The following is a 19,052-nucleotide window of genomic DNA, read 5'->3' as shown; positions in this document are numbered from 1 at the left end:
ACTAATAGTAAAAATATTTGACTTAATCTTTTTTGGAAATCTGTTCATACTTGGAGAGTATAGCTGGAAAAAGTTCTCATTTTATCTCATTGCCCAAATTCAAGCACAAAATTATTTAATGGAAAAGTGAAGAAAGTGTGTGGAAGAGAGGGGTCACTTTTTGTATGAAAGTTTGATGGTAGGAAACAAGCTGTAGAGAGGTCAGTTTTGAACATCCTCTAAATAATGTAGTTTTCATCCATGTCTCTCTTTAGAACCCATATTCCATTTAATTATGTGATAGAATGTGATTTTCTTTGAGTATCCAGCAATGTGTTAGATCATTTTTAATATGTCATCTTTTTTGCTTGCCTGGTCTTACTGAAATTGCTGTCTCTGTAATGTGCAATTCTTTATTTTTATGTACCTATTGAACAAAAATGTCAGTATGAAATGACGCAATATTTACTTGTGAAACCTTCCACAAATTTTTGAGTACAAATTGCTTTTATTGTTGTTTGAGTTTGAATTGCAAGTATTTTAAAAAACAGGGAGAAAAGAAAGGAAGAAGGAAAAAAAAGTCAGAAAGCATTTACCATGTAAATAATAAAGTACGTTTCTTAAGACAGTCTAGTAACACTTGGTTATTCTCCCTGAAACTAGCAGAAGTACTGGAGGATTGAAAGCCAGTCTGTGTATCTAGTAATGTGGGATATACTTGTAGAATAAACATATCCATAGTGATTGTGTAATGCTGTTGATAAAATTGCTTTCATCAACCACCACTTAGCTTACTTGTACTATCCTGTGGTAACTGGTATCTAACAACATTTTTCCTCTTCTGATATTATATGTCAGAGGGTTGTTCTTGGTTTTGTTGTGCCATCTTGAGACACTTTTGTGCAAGTTACCATTAAAATCTTTATTCTCCTTTGCTGTGCCTGGCCCTAGTTTGGTTTGCCTGCAGCCCTTAACCAAGAGCTTGCCCTCAGCATGCAGCAGGATGCTTTGAAGGTATCTCGTTCTCAAACCATCTCCATGGAATAGGATGTAATCCTGCCAAAGCAGAGGTATTGAGGACTGTTGAAAAACAAATCTGTATTTAGCTTGTACACTTTCTTCAGCAGCTAGGCTCAGGAGCAGTTCCAGTGGTGAGGGATCCTGAATGTAGTCAGCTGTTGGGTTTAGGGGTTTGAGGTCTTCAACTCCCTTGAAGGTGGGGTTTGTTTGGCTGGAAGGGGTAATCCTGTAATTATTATGCAAGATAACCAGAGATGTCAGATAACTCCAGTGTAGTGGAGTTATCTTTTCATCACTTATTGCTTCAGGCAGAGAAATTGCCACCTTGACACAGAGTATTGAGCTCAACCATGACACAGAGCAGTAGTTCTGCAGCAGTCACAGCTACCCTTTTCAGGGCTCAGCCACTGCTTCCTGTCTGGCAGTCCAAGTTTCTAGGTTTGGGAATATTGCTGTAAGTTAGTATATGAGGGAGAAGGTACGCAGTATTGATGAGTAGATCCACACTTAAGAATGCAATGGATTACTAGATCTGTAAGTAGGTTACTGTTGCCAGAAAAAAGATCTTTCCCCAGCTGGATTGTTCTTCCTACTTTGTACTGGCTCACTGGACCATGTCACAGCTCACCTAAAAGTTCTCATCCCTACAGATCTTGGGTCTCTGGTCCTCATTTCTTGCCAGGTCAGCTAATTTCCCTTGGGACAGCCTCTCCTCTGAGATGGTGATTCTGCAACAGTTACAAACTGAAATAATGTGGGCATATGTTAAACAGACTTCTCTCTTCAGAATGAAAAGTATGTAATTGTTTTGTCTCCTTTTGGTGTGTATGTGTCCTCCTCAAGGAGCAATCTAGCATATCTGGCTTGTTTTTTTAGAGGGACCTCTTGAAAGTATTGTTCTCTAACTGTGTTGCCTGAATGCAACTGTCTCTGACTGAACACAACTTACATGTGGGCTGTTCTAGAGCCAGTGGATGCTATTATTTTGTTTGGCAAGGGGAGTTGTTGGAAAACTATTGCTTCCACATATTGTTAATCCTGTAGTAAAATGTCCAATTCTCTTATGTCCAGCAGTGGGGTGTCAGGGAGCCATTCCTTTCCCAGTGGGATTTTCTAGAGGGATTGTAATTCCATTTATTTTAGGGAAATAAGATCTACTGCTGATAAAGTAATAGTTTCCTTCTGTTGAAGTGGACTGTAAAAATTTGGCAGAACTTCCTCCCAGCAGACAGGAACATAACATGTGAAAATACCTAATTTTAAAAAATTTGGCATGCCTGACTCTCACCTGTATCCAATGTATAATATATATCCTATGTATAATTACAAAGACATGCATAACACTGCTGCCCTTGAAGCATGCTCTTGCCAAAAGAACAATCAAAACTTCCAAGACATAAAGTCAGCCCTGACATTTTGATTTTGAATTATTGTTCTGGCCAGATTTTTTTTTTTTTCCTGAGTTTAAGTGTATCAAACTTTGCTGGCAGTGAGCCAGGAAGAGTGCATTTCATGAATAGCAGTGTGATTAAAGCCAGCACAGCTTCCTCTTCTACGTTACAGGGCTGTGATCATTTCAGTGACAGGAATGTCCTTGGGTGGAGCATGCCATCCTGCCATTTGTGTGGCTCCCCTGGGTGAGAGCACAGAATTTCCCCCAGTGTGGGTAGTCACTCAGATCTGTAAAAATAGGAGGAAATAAACTGCTTCTTTATTGGGGTTTTAAAATAAATTTATTAGCTATGCACTTGCAGTAATTTGTTTCAAGCTTAATTAATTTGTTTTAAATTAAACTATCTTAATAGAATTGAATAATTTTGCTTTGCAAGAACCTTTGCTTACTTGATGCTACATCCAGGTCAAATTAGGAATAAGTAGCCTGAGTATTACACACACTGCCATCCTCTTCATTCTGTTACTATGCATCATAATTTTTGCATTGTGATTGGATAGAGGAAGTTGATATACACAATTGGTTTTTAATCTAAGCTGTATCTTCACAGACCCTGATGAAGTGTATTTGTTGAAGTAGATTCCTTTAGTTCATACCTAAGTTTATGCAGTAAATGTTGGAGAGGCCCTGCCAAGAGGAGGTGGTTTGTTCATTTTCCACTGTTGATTATTGAAGTCCAGTTTGCATTTTGTAGAACATTTTCAGATGCAGCTCTAGAGCTCTGTCTAGTGTTCATTACCAATGCTTACTCCTCACCTGAGGAGCAGAAATAACACCTCCCCATCTGCCCAGCTGGCAGTCTGCTGCAGACAGGGTTATAGGGCATCCTGTTGCAGTCCCCAGTGGGAACATTTATACGCCTTAGAAAAGAAATGAGATCTCCCTACTTTACTTTACACTAGCTGTTGAATAATGAGAGGAAAAAGTTTGGATGTTCCTAGCGGTTTAAATCCTACTCTGGTTTAAGCATGAAAGGCTTCACAACTAATTTTCAAATGTTCAGAAAACTTTTCCATCAATTACTTGCATGTAACTATCCTAATAATATTCTTGTGTGTACAAGTTTGACCTTAGCAGCAGGTGCTTGAAAAATTCTTGTCCACGGAAAAAAATCCTTATCGTTTCTGAGGCTTTATTCTGAGAAGTATAAATATTTGTTTTTGAAAGAGAGCTGCTTAAAAAAAAATATTGGCTCTTGGAAGGTATATATGCTCAAATGAACATACTTTTCAGTGCTACATTTCAAAATGTAGTGCTACAGAAACAGAAATATCATCCATAGTTCTGTCTTTGTTTTTTTTCCTCTATGGAGTAAGCCTACTGATGAAAATAGAGATAACTGAAAAGTATAGATAACAAACGTATGGTGCTGTTATACAGGCACAAGTTTTTACATATATATATATATGTACAACTTGCCAGACAAGAGGTGTGCATTTTTGGGTTTTCTACTTCATGCTATTTAAGAAAAGTGCAGAGTAAAATTCTTCAGAGTCTTCTCTGGTAAAAGTTGAGTAGCAATTCTAGGATAATCATTCCATACTGCTTTGTTTTTTCCATGGTAATGTATTTTCACAGCAGAGCATTTGTTCCAGAATAAATACATGCAGTTAGAATTGACTGAGAGTAATTTGACCAGCCAATGTACCTCCACATGCAAATGCCCAAACGTTGGTGAATGCTGAAGTTAGTGTGCAGTTTGTTTTTTTTTAATGCAGGGTCACCTTTAACTCATTTATGACTATCAGTATAAAAGATACTAGCTCATATAATCATAATATTGTTTTGTACTTGCAGCTTGGAGATGCAAAAAGGAAATGTTTGATTGTATTTGTCAGCAGTAGAAAATAATCTGCTGTTGATCAGCTTTGTCCTTCTCTTGCAGTCACAAGGACAGGGCATCTGTAGGCCACATTTTAGAACTCTGCAGGCTACATTTGGTCTTTGGGCTGCATGTTGAGCAATCCTTACTTAAAACCTACAAAGCAATTACCTACAACATGCTCGAAGATGAGACCTTCCAATCTTGTAAGATTATTTGGTGTCTGCTGGTTGCACTTTTAAAACACAATCACATCATTACATTCATCTAAAAAACCACCATAACTGCATTTATCCTATTTGATCATTGACCCATGAGAATTCTGCTTCATGCTCTTCAACCTGCTTCATAAAAAAGGACAACTCTGGAAACCAGCACTTCTTATCTTGTGTAAATAACTGTGAATGTGCAGCGTGTTAAAGCACAACAACAATAAGTGGGCACAGATAGGAACATGTGTTGACCATTTAGGAGAGAAAAGGTATTGATTTGCTTCTTTGTGTGCCCAATATCTTTGTGTAAAAGAGCAGGTGGCTATAAACACAGATGTAGGTGTATGTGTGTCTGTAGCTATAGTTAGGTTTTTTTTAAAGTGTTCCTGTTGGGGTTATTGGAAAACCAACTGTGTATAAAGCCTTTCTGCTTTAATCTTTTATGCACCACTCTTGGGTTTATGTGGGTTATTCTCTCCATGCATTCACTGTGCACATCCAAGAAATGCCTTTCCCAAGTAGAAATGTCATATTTGTAAATGGTGAGGGAGAGTGTCTGTGTATTTAATTGTTTTTAAATGCATCAGTAGTTCCATAGAGATTGTCAGTTTAGGATTCTACAGGGTTTGTTTTATGGGATGCTGCTTTTTCTTTGTATGTCTTTCTGTTATTGTGATATTAACAAGAGAAAATGCTTTTGAAAAACTGGTAGTTAGTCACTATTAGAAATTGTTATTAACCAGATCCTGTCCTTATCAGCTTTTGCTGTTACAAAATATGTTTTCTTACATGGAGTTGAAAGAGTGCCTTCTCCCAAGAGTGCACTTCAGCTACAGTTTAGAGCAATCACGTTGGTTCGACTGCAGTTCTTTTTTCTCTCCACATCTTCAGCCACTTGTTCCCATTTTTCCCCCCTCCATTGATTCCCACAGTAAAGCAATTCAGAAGACTAAAGTGACAGAAATCTAACCCAGAGAATAAATGTACCTCCTGCTTTTGCAGAAAAATTCTGAAGTGAATACTTTGCACTTAAATATTTTGGTACTGAATGTTATTTTTTATCTCTGTAGATCTATGCAGATTTAGAGTATGTAACTTAGGAAGAGTGGTGCACATTTGCATTTAGGTTTCAAACTTTTCATGGCTATGTCTTATGAGAATATTTTTGTTCTTAGTACAGTTTTAAAGGAAGAATATTCATCGTACAGCTTGAAAAAGTGCTGACCTAAGTCAGGAAATATTAAGAAGTTTGAGCATTCAACCATATATAGTCTTCTTTGTATGTTTGCATTAGAAATAAAATCTTAAATTCTTCAGTTAGATTGTCTTATGTCACATCTCTGTTATGTCTGATCCTCTTGTCTGTGTATCCTATGTAAGTCTGTGTTGTGTGTGGCTGCTGGACTGAAAATGTTACCTGACGCCCTTTGTAAATTAAAGGCCTGTAAATTCCAGCCTACTCATTTTTATTACCTGAGTAGTCAGTGAACAGGAGGGGGCACCTCAAAAAAGCAATTTGGTCCCACATATCTTTGACACCTGTCTCTGAGAGACAGGAAGTGCCCTCTGAGGGCAACCCTGTCTGTCTGTTGCCATAGAAGACAGTTGTGTGTTGGATCAGATGTCTAGCAGGCACAGGGATAGAGTTAGGTGAGGTGAGCTGGAGAGTTAATGATCTATTAGTTCAGTTACAGGGGGAAAGATAAAATTGTTTTCATAGAGCAAAAGGAGAGAGATAACCACTAAAAACGTGAATAACATATGGCTGTAAAAAATAATGAAGTAGGGAGGAAGGGAGTTGAAAAATGTAATAGCTGGGATTGCTTTTAGTTTTTGTTCAGAAGTGCATTGTTTAAGATGTCATTGAAAGAATTTGTCATTCCTATTATTTCCAAATACTCTGATGCAAAAGATATTTTCTTTTTGAGTCTTAGGATGTTGCTGATTCAAGGTTGACAACATGGGAACGGTCTGCAGAAGCATTTGCCTATTTTACTCTAATTTCTAATTTTGCAACTGATCCCTTGAATTCTGTTTCTTACACACACTGTGGTGGCAGAGGAAGTGAAGCATCTGCTTAGTAACCAAAGGCAAACTATGGTTTAGACTGCTCTAGCTGTGAGTTACAGGCAAAGAAGCAATTTTAGTTGTCAATGGGTTTCAGCAGAGGTCTCTTTAAATAACTTATTTTTCTTTTATAAAGAAACAACACAAATAGAAGATCCCAGGAAACAATGGCGGCAAGAACAAGAGAGGATGTTAAAAGATTACCTGACAATAGCCCAGGATGCTCTCAGTACCCAGAGGGAGCTGTACCAGGTGAAGGAGCAGAGACTGGCACTTGCACTGGATGAGTATGTTCGGCTGAATGGTGCCTACAAAGAAAAATCAAGCTCTCGTACAAGCTGTAAGTACAGGAGAGAATACAATGTAACTCCTTTGATCTCTGCCTTCCAGGGGATCCTGTTTCACTTTAGGATAAGTTTTCAAGGTTTGCTAGGAGTGCCTTGTACTCTGGCCTTTTTAGAGTGAGCATCCCTACATTATTTATTAATTAATTTATTTAAGATAAATATATTCTGCTGAAGAGAATGAATCCTCTTCTCTCTGATACAATTGAATTCCTTTGAGCCATGGTTTAGAGCAGTTGGCTTTGAAATGTATTTTGTCGTGCAGTTTGTTGAGACAAAATGTTGCCAAATCTGTGTTCAAGGTGAGGAGGATCTCTTGTTTTCTTGGCTGCCTGCTGAAATGGCCCTTCAGTGTTGACAGGTGGCTGCAATAGACCAAGAAGGGAATGTGTTGATTATTTATAGGAAGAGCAGACAGTAATTTTGTGGCCTGTGTGCTGTGGCCCAGTGGAGTATAGATACAGGCTGTTGTCCTGGGCAGGGAATCAACATCTGGAAAAGCAATATCAGAGGCCTGTTATTGGCCAAACACCTCTGTTAGCAGTAGCGTATGAAAGGAGCAGGTACATCTGTGGGAGAACTGAGTGCCAGATCTCTGAGACTTCTGAATAAATCTTCTGCTTTCCTGAGATCTCCTTAGAAATCACAACTTTCAGGAAGAAAGTGATTGCAAGGTGGCTCAGCTAGAAGAGTGGGAACAGGCACCAAGAAATAGGATGTCAGGGAGAATGAGTTCTACTTAAGGATCCTGGGATAAGTAAAGGAGGAGAGATACCATATAGTGGTGGAGGGGAAAAGGGGGAAATTTTGATTATTCAATAGTTATTGCCATGCTGCAATGATGACTGCTCTATAAAAGGCTAACTTTTAAAGCATTATATGTTTTTGAGCACATTGTAGGGTTTTGATCAATGTGGATTCATCAAGGAAGGGACTAATTAGTGATCTAAAAGTACTTAAATATTTGTCTTTTTTATTTTTTTAAAAAAAGTGTTTTCAGGCTCTTCATCAAGCACAAAGTATGACCCTGACATTCTGAAAGCTGAAATCTCCACTACAAGATTAAGGGTGAGAGTCCTTAACTCATGTTCATTTGGATTCTGTCTGCCAAGTGTATGATTATAGAATAAGCATAGCTTGAACCAGCAGATGTGTCTTGTACCCTGGTACTGAATCCTCCTAATATTCTAATTAGATACCATTCAGAAGTTTAAAATTAATTTTTAAAGCTGTCTCTGGTACTGTCAGATAACACTTTCTTGGGAAACTTTGACAGATAATCTAATTAGATGTAGGTTTAAATAAATATGATAATTATTTTCAATTGTATGCCTTTGTTTTCTAAAGGAAGAGTAAAAATAGGAAAGAGTAGGCTAAGGTGAGCTGCAGCTAGATGACTGTTTTTACAAAATCTTTCTTCTGTGAGAAATGCATCATTAGCTGCTTGCACTGCCTCAGAAGTTTCTGTTGGTTTGAAAAATGCTTTTCAATAATGGTGCAAAACCCCTCTGTTATGTCAAAATGGAGCAGTTCAGATCAAGGATGAAAGTCTGTGTTTAGATTTTGAAATTGTTAATGAACACAAATCCATGCTTTGGTCAGCTGTGTTCAGTGCAGTCAGTAACAAATCCATAGAAAGAACTTTCATTCACAGGTTAGTCCCTAGTGAATTTATCTTTAATAGGGAAGAAATGGTGTGCAAGGCATTTAAAATATCTATGGGGATTTCATTTATTTCAGCTGTGGCATATAATGTTTTATGGATAGCCTAAACTTTCTGTAGTTAGTAATGAAAAACAAATACATCAAAGTCTGCATGTTAAAAAGATAGCACCTCACAGCACATGTCCTGGATCAGGACAGCACAGTTCTTCCATGTGGGCTGAAGTACAGACTCCAGTTCTTCCATGTGGGCTGAAGTACAGAAGCAGCACAAATGACAGCATTTACTCAGCTCTTCCTTTGCCCTGTCCTGGTTTGTGCACAGAGCAGCACTCATAGAAGCTGAAGAGAGTAACATCCCCTCCTTCACCTGCAGTAAGAGTTGTGATTAGGAATCTAAACAATTTATGTCTGAAAGGAACTGTGCTCATTAAACTTTTAAAACCTAGTAGAAATGATGTGTGATGGAGTGCTCTCTAAAACTCATGTCTGGATGTTGCCCTCCTGACTACACCTGTTTATCCTTACCAATTTTAATTTGTAGTCCCTTATCCATTAAGGCAAAGGGATGGTGATCAGTAAGGGAACTTATTCAAATGCTGGAGGCGGAAAGCAAAATTTTGTAAGCTTAGTAGGGGAATCAAAGGCAGTAAGGACCTTATCATGAACAAGAAAGAAGAAACAAGGCAATAGCTTCTTTCTAAAATGAGTGGAGCAGTAACAGATGTTTCCTTTGACAAGGCAAGCACCAGTATATTTAGGAAATGGACAGTGTGGTTGAAGAACTAAATGTGACAAAAGTATAGTCATCTACTTGTCAAGAGGGCAAAATTCAGGCATGGTCCCGTGCTCACTTTGTCCCCGTAGCATTGACTGCAGATCTACAAATTGCTAACCAAGGTGAGAGTCAGATATGTTTATCACTTTTTGGAAGTGCTTTCCTCTCTTCACTGTTTCTTGGAGTCAAGGAGCCTAATACCCTGCCGGTTCCTGATTTATTGGCATTGCATAGTCCTGCATATGTGCCTAAAATAGGTGACCTGAATCTCGTCTGCAGAGTTTAGAAGGGTGCAGTCCGAGAGTATCTGTATCAGCATAAAGTGGGTGGTCATCCAAAGCCACTGGATATGAAAATTGAGATAAGAAAAAGTGGAACCCTGTGATGCTAGGGCTGGAAAGTGGTTGTCATGGAAGATGGCAAGAGAGGTATGGCTATTACCACAGTTTACCCTTATTTGAATGTTGGAAGATGCTTGCTAATATGCCAGCTTTGGGCATTTTGCAGTATATGCATGCATGGACTTAATGAGAAACAAAGTCATTAGTAAGCTGCCAGCCAGCTACTTAGATTTTGCACTTTGTTAGATCAGTTGTACTAAACCTATTTCTTTGCCTGACAGTATCTGAGGCTTACTGGGATCATTAGGTTAATGGTGGCTGGAGGGGAAAACAGCATTGGAGGAAGTTCTGAATTGGCCTTTGGCCTTTTCCTTGTGTGTAATAGACATGTGTGGAGCCTTCTGGATACATGAACTGCCTGTTGTGCAATAGGTCATGGAGAGAATATAACAGAAATCAGACACCTGTTAAATGAAATAAGAAGGAGAAGAAATATTTTTCTCACCAGACTAAGACTGAGGGATCACATCCTGCAGTAGACTTCTTGAGTGGGGCCATTTGGGGTCTTAATTAGCAATTAGCAAGATAACTCAAACAGCACAAAGCATATGTCATCACAGTAAGTTTTATGCACATGCAGCAAGTGAGTAGGAAATGCACCTTTATAAAATAACAAGGGGTGAAGGGGCTGGGGAAGGTGGCCATGTTGTTCCTATAGGACTTGAGTGCTGGGAATGGAAAGGGATTAGCACAGGAGCCTGCTTGATGATGTGGTTAGGAGTAGGAAAGAGAGATCTGTCAGGTGACTGAGGATGATGTGCAGAAGCAATAGGAAGAGGGTGAATGTTAGAACAAGTGAAGAGTTGAGAAAAAACAGGAACTACATGAAAGTTTTGAAGGAGAAGACAAGGAGCCTAAGAATAGTTTAATGCAGGGCTGATGCAGTAAACACAGAGGCTATATTACAATGTAGGTCACATCCTTCTAGGATAATGCACCCAACTCACATTTCCTGATAATGAAACGATGATGAAGTACAGCAGAGGACACTCAGAAGATGATCTTGAGGAAAAATGTAAGAGTTTATGAGAGATGCAATCCTCTGAGTTGAAATCAAGTGTGCCTTCTGTTATTAATATAAATACATGTTTCTGATTTTGAAAGGGAAAGGTTTAGCTATTCTGTATTTTTCAGAAAAATTCAGACTTGATTCATATTTTACACATCACTTTAGCTGGAACACAGAGGTGATATCTGTTCATTTTCCTTAACCTTGAGCAGAACACTTGAGAAATTATTCTTGGAGTTTTCATACTAGTCAAGGAGAAAAGAGCCAAGCAGCACTGAATGTATATTGAAGAAATTGTCTATTTGTCATGCTAACTATTCAGTATGGTCAAAATAAAAACAGTTTTCTGTCAAGTAAAGCAACTAGTGATGATAGTAGGATAGTTTCCAAAAGCCGGAACATAACCCCTCATCCAGAGAACAGATTTCGCTTTGAAGAAAATGGAGATTAAAAGCATTTTATTTCTGTCACAGAAAATACATTAGCCAGAAACTGCAAGCTGGAATGTCTAAGTATCATTCACAACCCCCTACAAAGACTGAGTAAATCACTAGTTATTTTAGAAATGTAAAGCATTTTAAGTCTCTTGTTGAACTGCAGAAGCTGCTGATGCTGAGCACGTTCAGTTACCTGGCATACTGGGAATCATACTTTTATTTTTAATTCTTTTAAATTATTTTTATTTGAAGAATATCAGCAAGTAGGAAGTCCAAGGGGATATGGATACAAAATGTCTTGGAGACATATTTTGAAATTAATTTCAGTTAAAGTGGTCTAAGTTCATGGTATTAGTATAATACATTTTTCAAGAGTTGAACATCTGAGTAGCTTATAAAAACAAGCAAGAATGTTACAGAGGTAGATGACAGAAGTGGACTTTTAGCTTTTCCTTTTTTCACCTTAATGACTGGAAAATTAGAAAGCCTAACAATATCTGGCTTTCTAATAAACGAGCCAGCTGTAGGTGTATAAATGCCAAAATCTTGGACTCCACACTTGAAGTAGGCATTTGCCTCTATGGGCGTGTTGATGATTAATTTGTGTTTAAATACATTCATTTTTAGGTGGTTCCTAAAACTTTGTTTCATACATTTGGGAAATAAGACATTGAAAATAATATGGAGGATTTTAAAATTTAATCTTGATTCATAAATATTTCGGCTGACATCTCAAATAGCAGTATTAAGGTTAAGAAGCAATTGACCATGCAGATTTAAGGAGAGTAGGGAATATTTTTCCCGAGACATTTTTATTAAATAGACACCTATATTTGTGATTCTCATTCTTTAGTGATTGTTGTCTTTGGATTAAATAAGTGTGAATTATATATTTAGGGATCCAGTGTCTGTAAAGCTTTAAAAGAATGGATGGTTCCTAGGGAAAAAAAGAGTCCGTTTTGTCTTTTACAGTGCAAATGACTGAACAGCTTCCAGGAATTATAAAGTGAAAATATAATAAAACTAAAAGTAAATAGGCATGTCCCCATAGGACAGTTGGAATGCATGCTTAACAAGTGAGAAGTAAATTACTTGTTAAAGTTCTCTCAGGTTTAATAACACAGTGTGGTATCAATACAAATAAGGAATGTGATTTAATCTGCTTGTGTCCCTTTAATACTAAAGCATGTTGCCCATAGACATCAGGAAGAGATAAGATCCTTTTTTTTAATGTGTGTCAGTAGAGCAATTTACTCTTCTTCTCTCATCTGATGTAGTGCATACTTTAATTGTTTAAAGCCATGTGTTACATCGTTTAACAAGAGGAATTTTCTAACTCTTGCTTTGATTTAACACACAAGGTTAAGAAGCTGAAGAGAGAACTCTCTCAGATGAAGCAAGAGCTGCTGTACAAGGAGCAGGGCTTTGAAACACTGCAACAGTGAGTAAATGAAAGTAGTAGAAACTGACTTAATTCAGTCACCGGGTTTCTTTTCTTTGGCATTGAATTGAATCTGTTTTATCTGAGAGAATTATTGTGGAGAAAAAGGAGAATCTAATATCTCTGTTTGGAAATGGGAAATCTGTGGAAATGGCAGCCCTTTTGTGCAAGTGCTAACATAAGAAATTTGTCTCCCCTCTTTTTTTTTTTTTTTTTTTTATATAAGGTAGCTTATGTTACAAAGACGCAGAAAAAAGGGCAGTGGTCAGGGGACCCAAGGACAAAATTAGCTGCTTTCTGTGTCAGATTTAATTTTTTTTTTTAATTTTTGAAAAGATACTTAGGTCTTTCTTTCCTCTTTCCCCACCTATGAGCTCAAAAGAAAGAGAAAGGTGCTGCTCTTGGAGGTACAAATGGTACACAACTCTGCAGGGCTGGAAATTAGTCACAATTTGAGGATTAGAGACCTGCCTTTCTTTGTTCCAGTTGCTGGGATGCCTGGTGTCCAAAGGGCTGATGCTGAACCGGGTGAGCTTTCTGGGTATTTAACCAGTTAGATTACTAGGGAATTAATTTTTTCAGTCTAAGAACTCCCTGCTGCTCCTGCCTTACAACATTAGGCCCTAAAATACTAAATATTACTGGAACTGTCACCATAAAGAACTTGCTGCACAGGAAACCTTGCTAACAAGCGTGTTTTCTTGAGTAAAGTGAAGAGGAATTTATTTATGCTAGCTGTTTTCCACATTGTACCCATACATTAAGGATACATTTCCACAGAAAAATGCTGAGCTGCTTGCCCTTAGTACACTGGTTCCAGTAGCAGAAGCAATCCTCAGCACATTAGGGAGATGCCAGTTAAGTCTCTATCCTCCTTCATTTTGACTAAAATAGAAATGTAAGATTTGTCTGTTACTTAAATATATACACACCAGCAAGGATAGTTGATTGAATTTAACCATGAATCAGATCTCATTTGTAGTAAAATTTTAAGAAGAAAGACATATTGATTCTAAAGCTTAAGGTAATAAAAACTCATGCTGCTGTCCCAGGATTAAAGGTTAGCCAATCATGCTGGTTTTATTATATTAATTCAACAATGAAGAATTGTTTTAAAGCAGCTTGCTCACAAGCCATTTTGATAGGAATCCAAAGCATGTTTCAGAAACTGTCAACAGCATTCCACAGAAACACAATGGACGTTTGTTTTTAAAATTCAGTCAGCCACTTTCAAACAGTACTAATCCCATTAATTTAAAACAGGATGATGGAATATCTTATATATCAGAGATCCTTCTTGTCTATCTTAATTATATACAGAATAAAGCAGTAGCAATTTGAATGTGGCTTGTCATATTACTAGACAGCATGTGGTGTATTACCCAACCATTCATTCATGATCCCAATTGTTGGTGTATCCTGTATCTATTTGACCTTAGCAACCTGGTAAGTTACCAAAAATTGAGAGTTGTCAGACAGTAAGTGCCTGCCTATAAAAGAGTTCGAGGAACTTTCAAGCTAAAATAAATATGTCCTTGAATAGGAATGATTGCCAAGTCACAGAGGTAATTTCCTTACACGAATGCAGTTTAGTTTTCTCAAAAATTGGAATGTAGGAAAGGAGAACAGACATGCTTACAGCTTTACAGACTACTTTAGAACTTGGATATTTTTGTGGCTAAAACTTTAAGAAAAATAGAATACAGTTACAGGTGTTGTGTGCACGTTGCTGTTCTTGCTGGGGATGCTCATGATCACTTCTGGTTTGTTCACTCCTCACTGACAAGGCTGTTAACTTCCAGCAAAGATGATGGATGATGATAAAAAACAGAAAACCAATTGTATTATACAAGAATTTATTCTCTAGTAAATGCTTGATTTTTATCAAGATGGCTGTTGGTTGGTTTTAATTTTTGAAGCACAGCTGCAGTAATTTTCATGACGCTGTGAAATACTCTGTTAAACTAGAGACCAGAGAAATGTGTTTACAAACTGTAGTTCTTGAAGGAAATATGGAAATACTAAAATGAATCATCTTTTTATCTCTAAGTTTAGGATAGCCTTTTATTACTTTCAGGTTTCAGTTTCTAAAATCATTGGTAGTTCAGGAATTTAAGTTCAGGAATTGTCCAATCTATGACATATGGTATTAATTATCCAGAGATTTTGTGAATAAAGAGAGCCTGGTGACTGGCTGAGCAGAACAGCTGTTCCAGACAGTTAATGCCCAGGATTAGAGTGAACTAGAGGGAAGCTGAGACAAGAATGGTGCTGGTTATGTTTCTGCTCAGAAAGGCTGATTAGTACCAAGAAGCCAGCCTGTCTGCCTGTGTCCCATTGTGGGTTTGGGTGGGAGGAGACTACTTGAAATAAATTCTGCATCTGTAAGGAGCACAAACAGTTACTAGTATGAAAGGTGTATCCAAAAGCTGCTTTATGCTGCAGAGAGTTATAGTGGGAATGGGAATTTTGACAGTATTGTCAGCAATAACTATGTGCTCCCTGACATTTTTGCCAAGGATTAAATTGTATTTGAATGGAGATTTCAATGTCATTTTTTCTTTCCATGGCTGTTGAAAGAAACAGAATCTCACCTCCTTCTCTTCTGTTCTCTAACTCGGCTTCTGCCTGAAGTAGAACAGCAAAGACATTAGCATGATTTTCTCTATCTGCTATTAATATTCTTTCCACAGAATTGACCAAAAAATGTCTGGAGGCCAGAGTGGATATGAGCTTAGTGAGGCCAAAGCCATCCTGAAGGAGCTGAAGTCCATCCGAAAGGCGATCACTTCAGGCGAGAGAGAAAAACAAGTTTTAATGAAGGTATTTTGGTTGGTTAATGGAAGTTTTGTGTGGATTTGTTTTAACATGACTCACTTCCCTGATGATAAATACTTCACATTTTATACTTTTAAGGGATTCTCAAAACTTTTTGGGCCAAACTAGTATTAAAATTAAGTTTCAGATGCAGAAACTGAAGCCTGTGACATTCCTAGTTCAAAAACTGCTCTGTGTCAGAGAATATATATTTTTTTGGAACTTGAATTAAGGTACAATGCATATGTTACCTCTAAAGTAAAATTTAGAATATTAAGTAGACAAAATTGATATATTCTGAGATGCCTGACCATTTTGTAAATCAATGAAAGTTTTCCTAAAATAAATTGTCCTATTTCCATACTTGAAAGCAGATTTCCTTTTTAGTTTTTTTTCTTTTCAGCAAAACTCATAATTGCTTGACAAATTAAAAAACACAAAGTCCTAAAACAGACACAAGCCCAATGAGTAGCTTTTACATTTTCACAGGTGTTGGTCATCCTTAGTGTCACCTATGAATGGCTTGATTAAAAGGATGGGTTGCTTAATTTGAAATAAACCCAGAATTTTTATCGTGGAGTCTTTTACATAAATATCTTTTGAGATAAACTGGTACAAACATGGTAAAGTGCAAAGGAACTTTAATTTTAATGCCACTTTCTTTCTCTGATTCCTGGACAGAGTCTTGCGCAGCTGAGGGAAAAATTCAATGTTGACCAAACCACTGAAACATCTGAACCAGACTTGAGTTCCAGCTCTGTAAACTCACAGCTGTGTTTTCCTAGACAAACTCTGGATACAGGGTCTCAGACTGACATTTCTGGTGAGGTGAGCTTTTTTCATTTTGTCCAGTGTAAAGAGAAGTTGAAGAAGAATGCTACTGTTAATGGAATTGGAATCAAATGGCTGTTTGCTGCTGCAGACAGCATATATATGTGTACTTGTTTCACAGAATTACTTGGAATCACTCACGCTAGAATTACTTTTCTGGTGTTTTGCCCTTGAATTTTAAATCAAGATTCAGATAAACTTTATACATCTGTCACAAAGCATTTATGAAAATCTGATTTAGTTAAATAGTACCAGTACAGTGAAGATCAGGAGAGGTGCATAGTATTTTTTTTATTTATCTATAGGGTATATAACAGACCTATTAAATATGAAGATGGATTTTTTTTTTAAATTTTCAGGAAAAAGATCTCAGAACTTAAATGCACAATTTCATTTCACACAGCTGAAAAACTGTTCACGGAGCTACTTAGTGATTAGTGTTCAGTAATATAGTAAAACCTTATTTCATTGATACTATATTTTATATACACAGAAGGCTGTTTATTTTTGATACCTTCTTTGACATTCTGCAAGCTAAGGTTTTAAGAAAGAGAGTGTACAAGGTTTTCCAGACAAAGCTTGTCTGTGTTTTGTAACAAATTTATTAAAGTCCAACTTTGAAATGCACTAACATAGTTCTAAATTCTGAGTTCAACAGAATTCATAGTAGATCAGAATTTTCAGTGCAGTCGCTGCAAGAATTCTTTGAAAAGTAAGGAAGTAAATTCTTTGAAAAGTAAAAGCTCTGGCTTTACTGTAATGGAATATCGGCACTTGATGGTACAGTAGCTAAAAATGTATGAAGTGGCTCAGAAGAAAACAGCACTGTTTTGTACAGCTGAGTAGATGAGAACTAGGCATTTAACAGCAAGTGTGGGGCTGGCTGCAGGGGCAGGGTGGTAGTTTTATTTTTCTTTAACTTGTAATTTTTCTAGCATTTGCCTGGGTTTAGTTGGTTCGTTTAAAACCTTTGCACGGTAACAAGGCTACTTTTTTTGTTTGGCTGGTTTTGTTCCCTCAACAGATCGGAGCAAGAAATAGATCGAATTTAGCAGAGAAGGTCAGACTCAGTCTGCAGTACGAAGAGGCCAAGCGAAGGTAACGGGGGCGGTGGGAGCGTGCGGGGCCGGGAAGCTGCCGGTGCCCGGGAAGCTGCCGGTGCCCGGGAAGCTCCTGCTGCCCGGGAAGCTGCCGGTGCCCGCGGCTCCAAGGCCGGGCTCGCAGCGACATCCAGCGGGCGGCACCGCTGCGCGCCCTGCCGGGGACTGCAGCGCTCGGGAACGCTGCGGCTGTTCCTCAGTGCTAAACTGGATGTGTTGTGAAACAAAATTAAAACGCTGACAAATTACTGGCTGTTCCAGGATTAAGGGAATAGAGTGAGCTGGCTTTCTGAGGAAAGCAGTCACCAAGTTATTTATGTCCATTATATCCTTCTTCAGGATCATAATTTCACTTTACTGTACCACTGAAGGCTCATCATTTTTAGAGTTGCTTCAGACTTCCAGTGCAGATTTAGTAGGCTTAATTATTTCTTTTTTCCCTTGGGACTTTAGATAATTTAAAAACTTGTTATCACTATGGGTTGGCTTTTTTTTTCATTAGTTTAATTTGAGGAGAAAAGAAGTCAGGAACTGCTCCGCTGATGAATGTGGAATGCCTTTCAAATAAAGTTCTGTGGTGCTTGCCCGTGGAAGTGGTGCCATCTTGATGAATTGCCACAGCACTGAAAAATGGGCATCAGGAAGCAGAACATTCAGGGTTCGAATGAGATCTTCTGGTGCACCAGAAGTGCTGCATAGTACTGGGGCAAGATTTACCACTGGGATGGTACTCTTGTGTGGTGTTATTTTCTAATACTTGTTGGCAAATTATTTGTCAGCTATTCAGAAGCCTTATTGCTTTTTTTTGTGGAGGTTCTTTGTAATTTAAGGGAAATAGAAATCTAAGTACTATTCCAAACCTAAAGTTTTGGGGTTTTTTAAACTATGAAGAACTAAACAAAGCAACAAAGTTAAAAAATAGTGTTCTTCCCCAGATGAAAACTGTGCCTAGAATGACATTTCATCTGAGATTTAAATATTATTTTAGTTGGAAAACTGTGGCATGATCATTAAAAAACTACAAAAATAAACCTGCAAGTTAAAAGGACCAAGTAACAGCTTAGTTGTTTTTAAGTTTTAAAGGCAGGAGTCTTCATGACTGTTTTTTTGCCTAATTTCAAATGTATACTTCCTCCTACAGGGTAGTAGCTACCATCCTTACCAGTAACAACAGTAATCCTTTATATGCTCATCATGGATCATAAAACCTCACTGTATAATCAGCGCATTCATCAGAGAACACCAAGGCTATTGTGCTTGTTCTATATTGAACATGTATGATTTTGGCTCAGAATCATCATGTACCTAACGTTAATTGTCAGGTGGTCACTTAGATGGAGATAGGCGGCTTTGTTTCTCAGGCATAATTGATCCAAAACCCGATCACTCTATGTTCTGACTGTGTCTTGATACCAAGAAGTCCCAGCATTGCATTTTATCTTTCTTTTGTAGGAACAAAAAGCTTCCTTGAAGGAAGTCAGTTTGCCACTTCTATCTTGGGGTGTGGGGGAAAAAAGAAAAAAGGAGAAACAGCACAGTGCTCAGAGTGTGGAGTATTGCAGCACAGGATCTTTCTTTCTCACAAATTACTTAGCCAAGAATGTGGGTTGAACTTTCAATGTATGTAACTTGGAATAATGAAGATACATACCAGTTTGTACATGAAGTTCAGTGCCTAA

At 37.8% G+C, this 19,052-nt stretch overlaps 1 protein-coding gene across 2 annotated transcripts in view; it reads left to right on the top strand.

Moving 5' to 3' along the window:
• Positions 1-19,052, top strand: part of WWC2 (WW and C2 domain containing 2) — a 94,636-nt gene that overhangs the window by 39,865 nt on the left and 35,719 nt on the right. For both annotated transcript variants that reach the window (XM_064710570.1, XM_064710571.1), the window contains exons 3-8: positions 6,690-6,893; positions 7,889-7,965; positions 12,546-12,625; positions 15,319-15,448; positions 16,124-16,270; positions 17,298-17,371. In XM_064710570.1, coding sequence (XP_064566640.1) covers positions 6,690-6,893; positions 7,889-7,965; positions 12,546-12,625; positions 15,319-15,448; positions 16,124-16,270; positions 17,298-17,371 — 712 coding nt within the window. The remainder of the gene's footprint in view (positions 1-6,689; positions 6,894-7,888; positions 7,966-12,545; positions 12,626-15,318; positions 15,449-16,123; positions 16,271-17,297; positions 17,372-19,052) is intronic.

This window comes from Zonotrichia leucophrys, chromosome 4 (genome assembly GCF_028769735.1).
Source record: "Zonotrichia leucophrys gambelii isolate GWCS_2022_RI chromosome 4, RI_Zleu_2.0, whole genome shotgun sequence".
Lineage (NCBI taxonomy): Eukaryota > Metazoa > Chordata > Aves > Passeriformes > Passerellidae > Zonotrichia > Zonotrichia leucophrys.
Note: the sequence above shows the minus strand (reverse complement) of the source record. Positions and strands in the feature narration are given on the sequence as shown.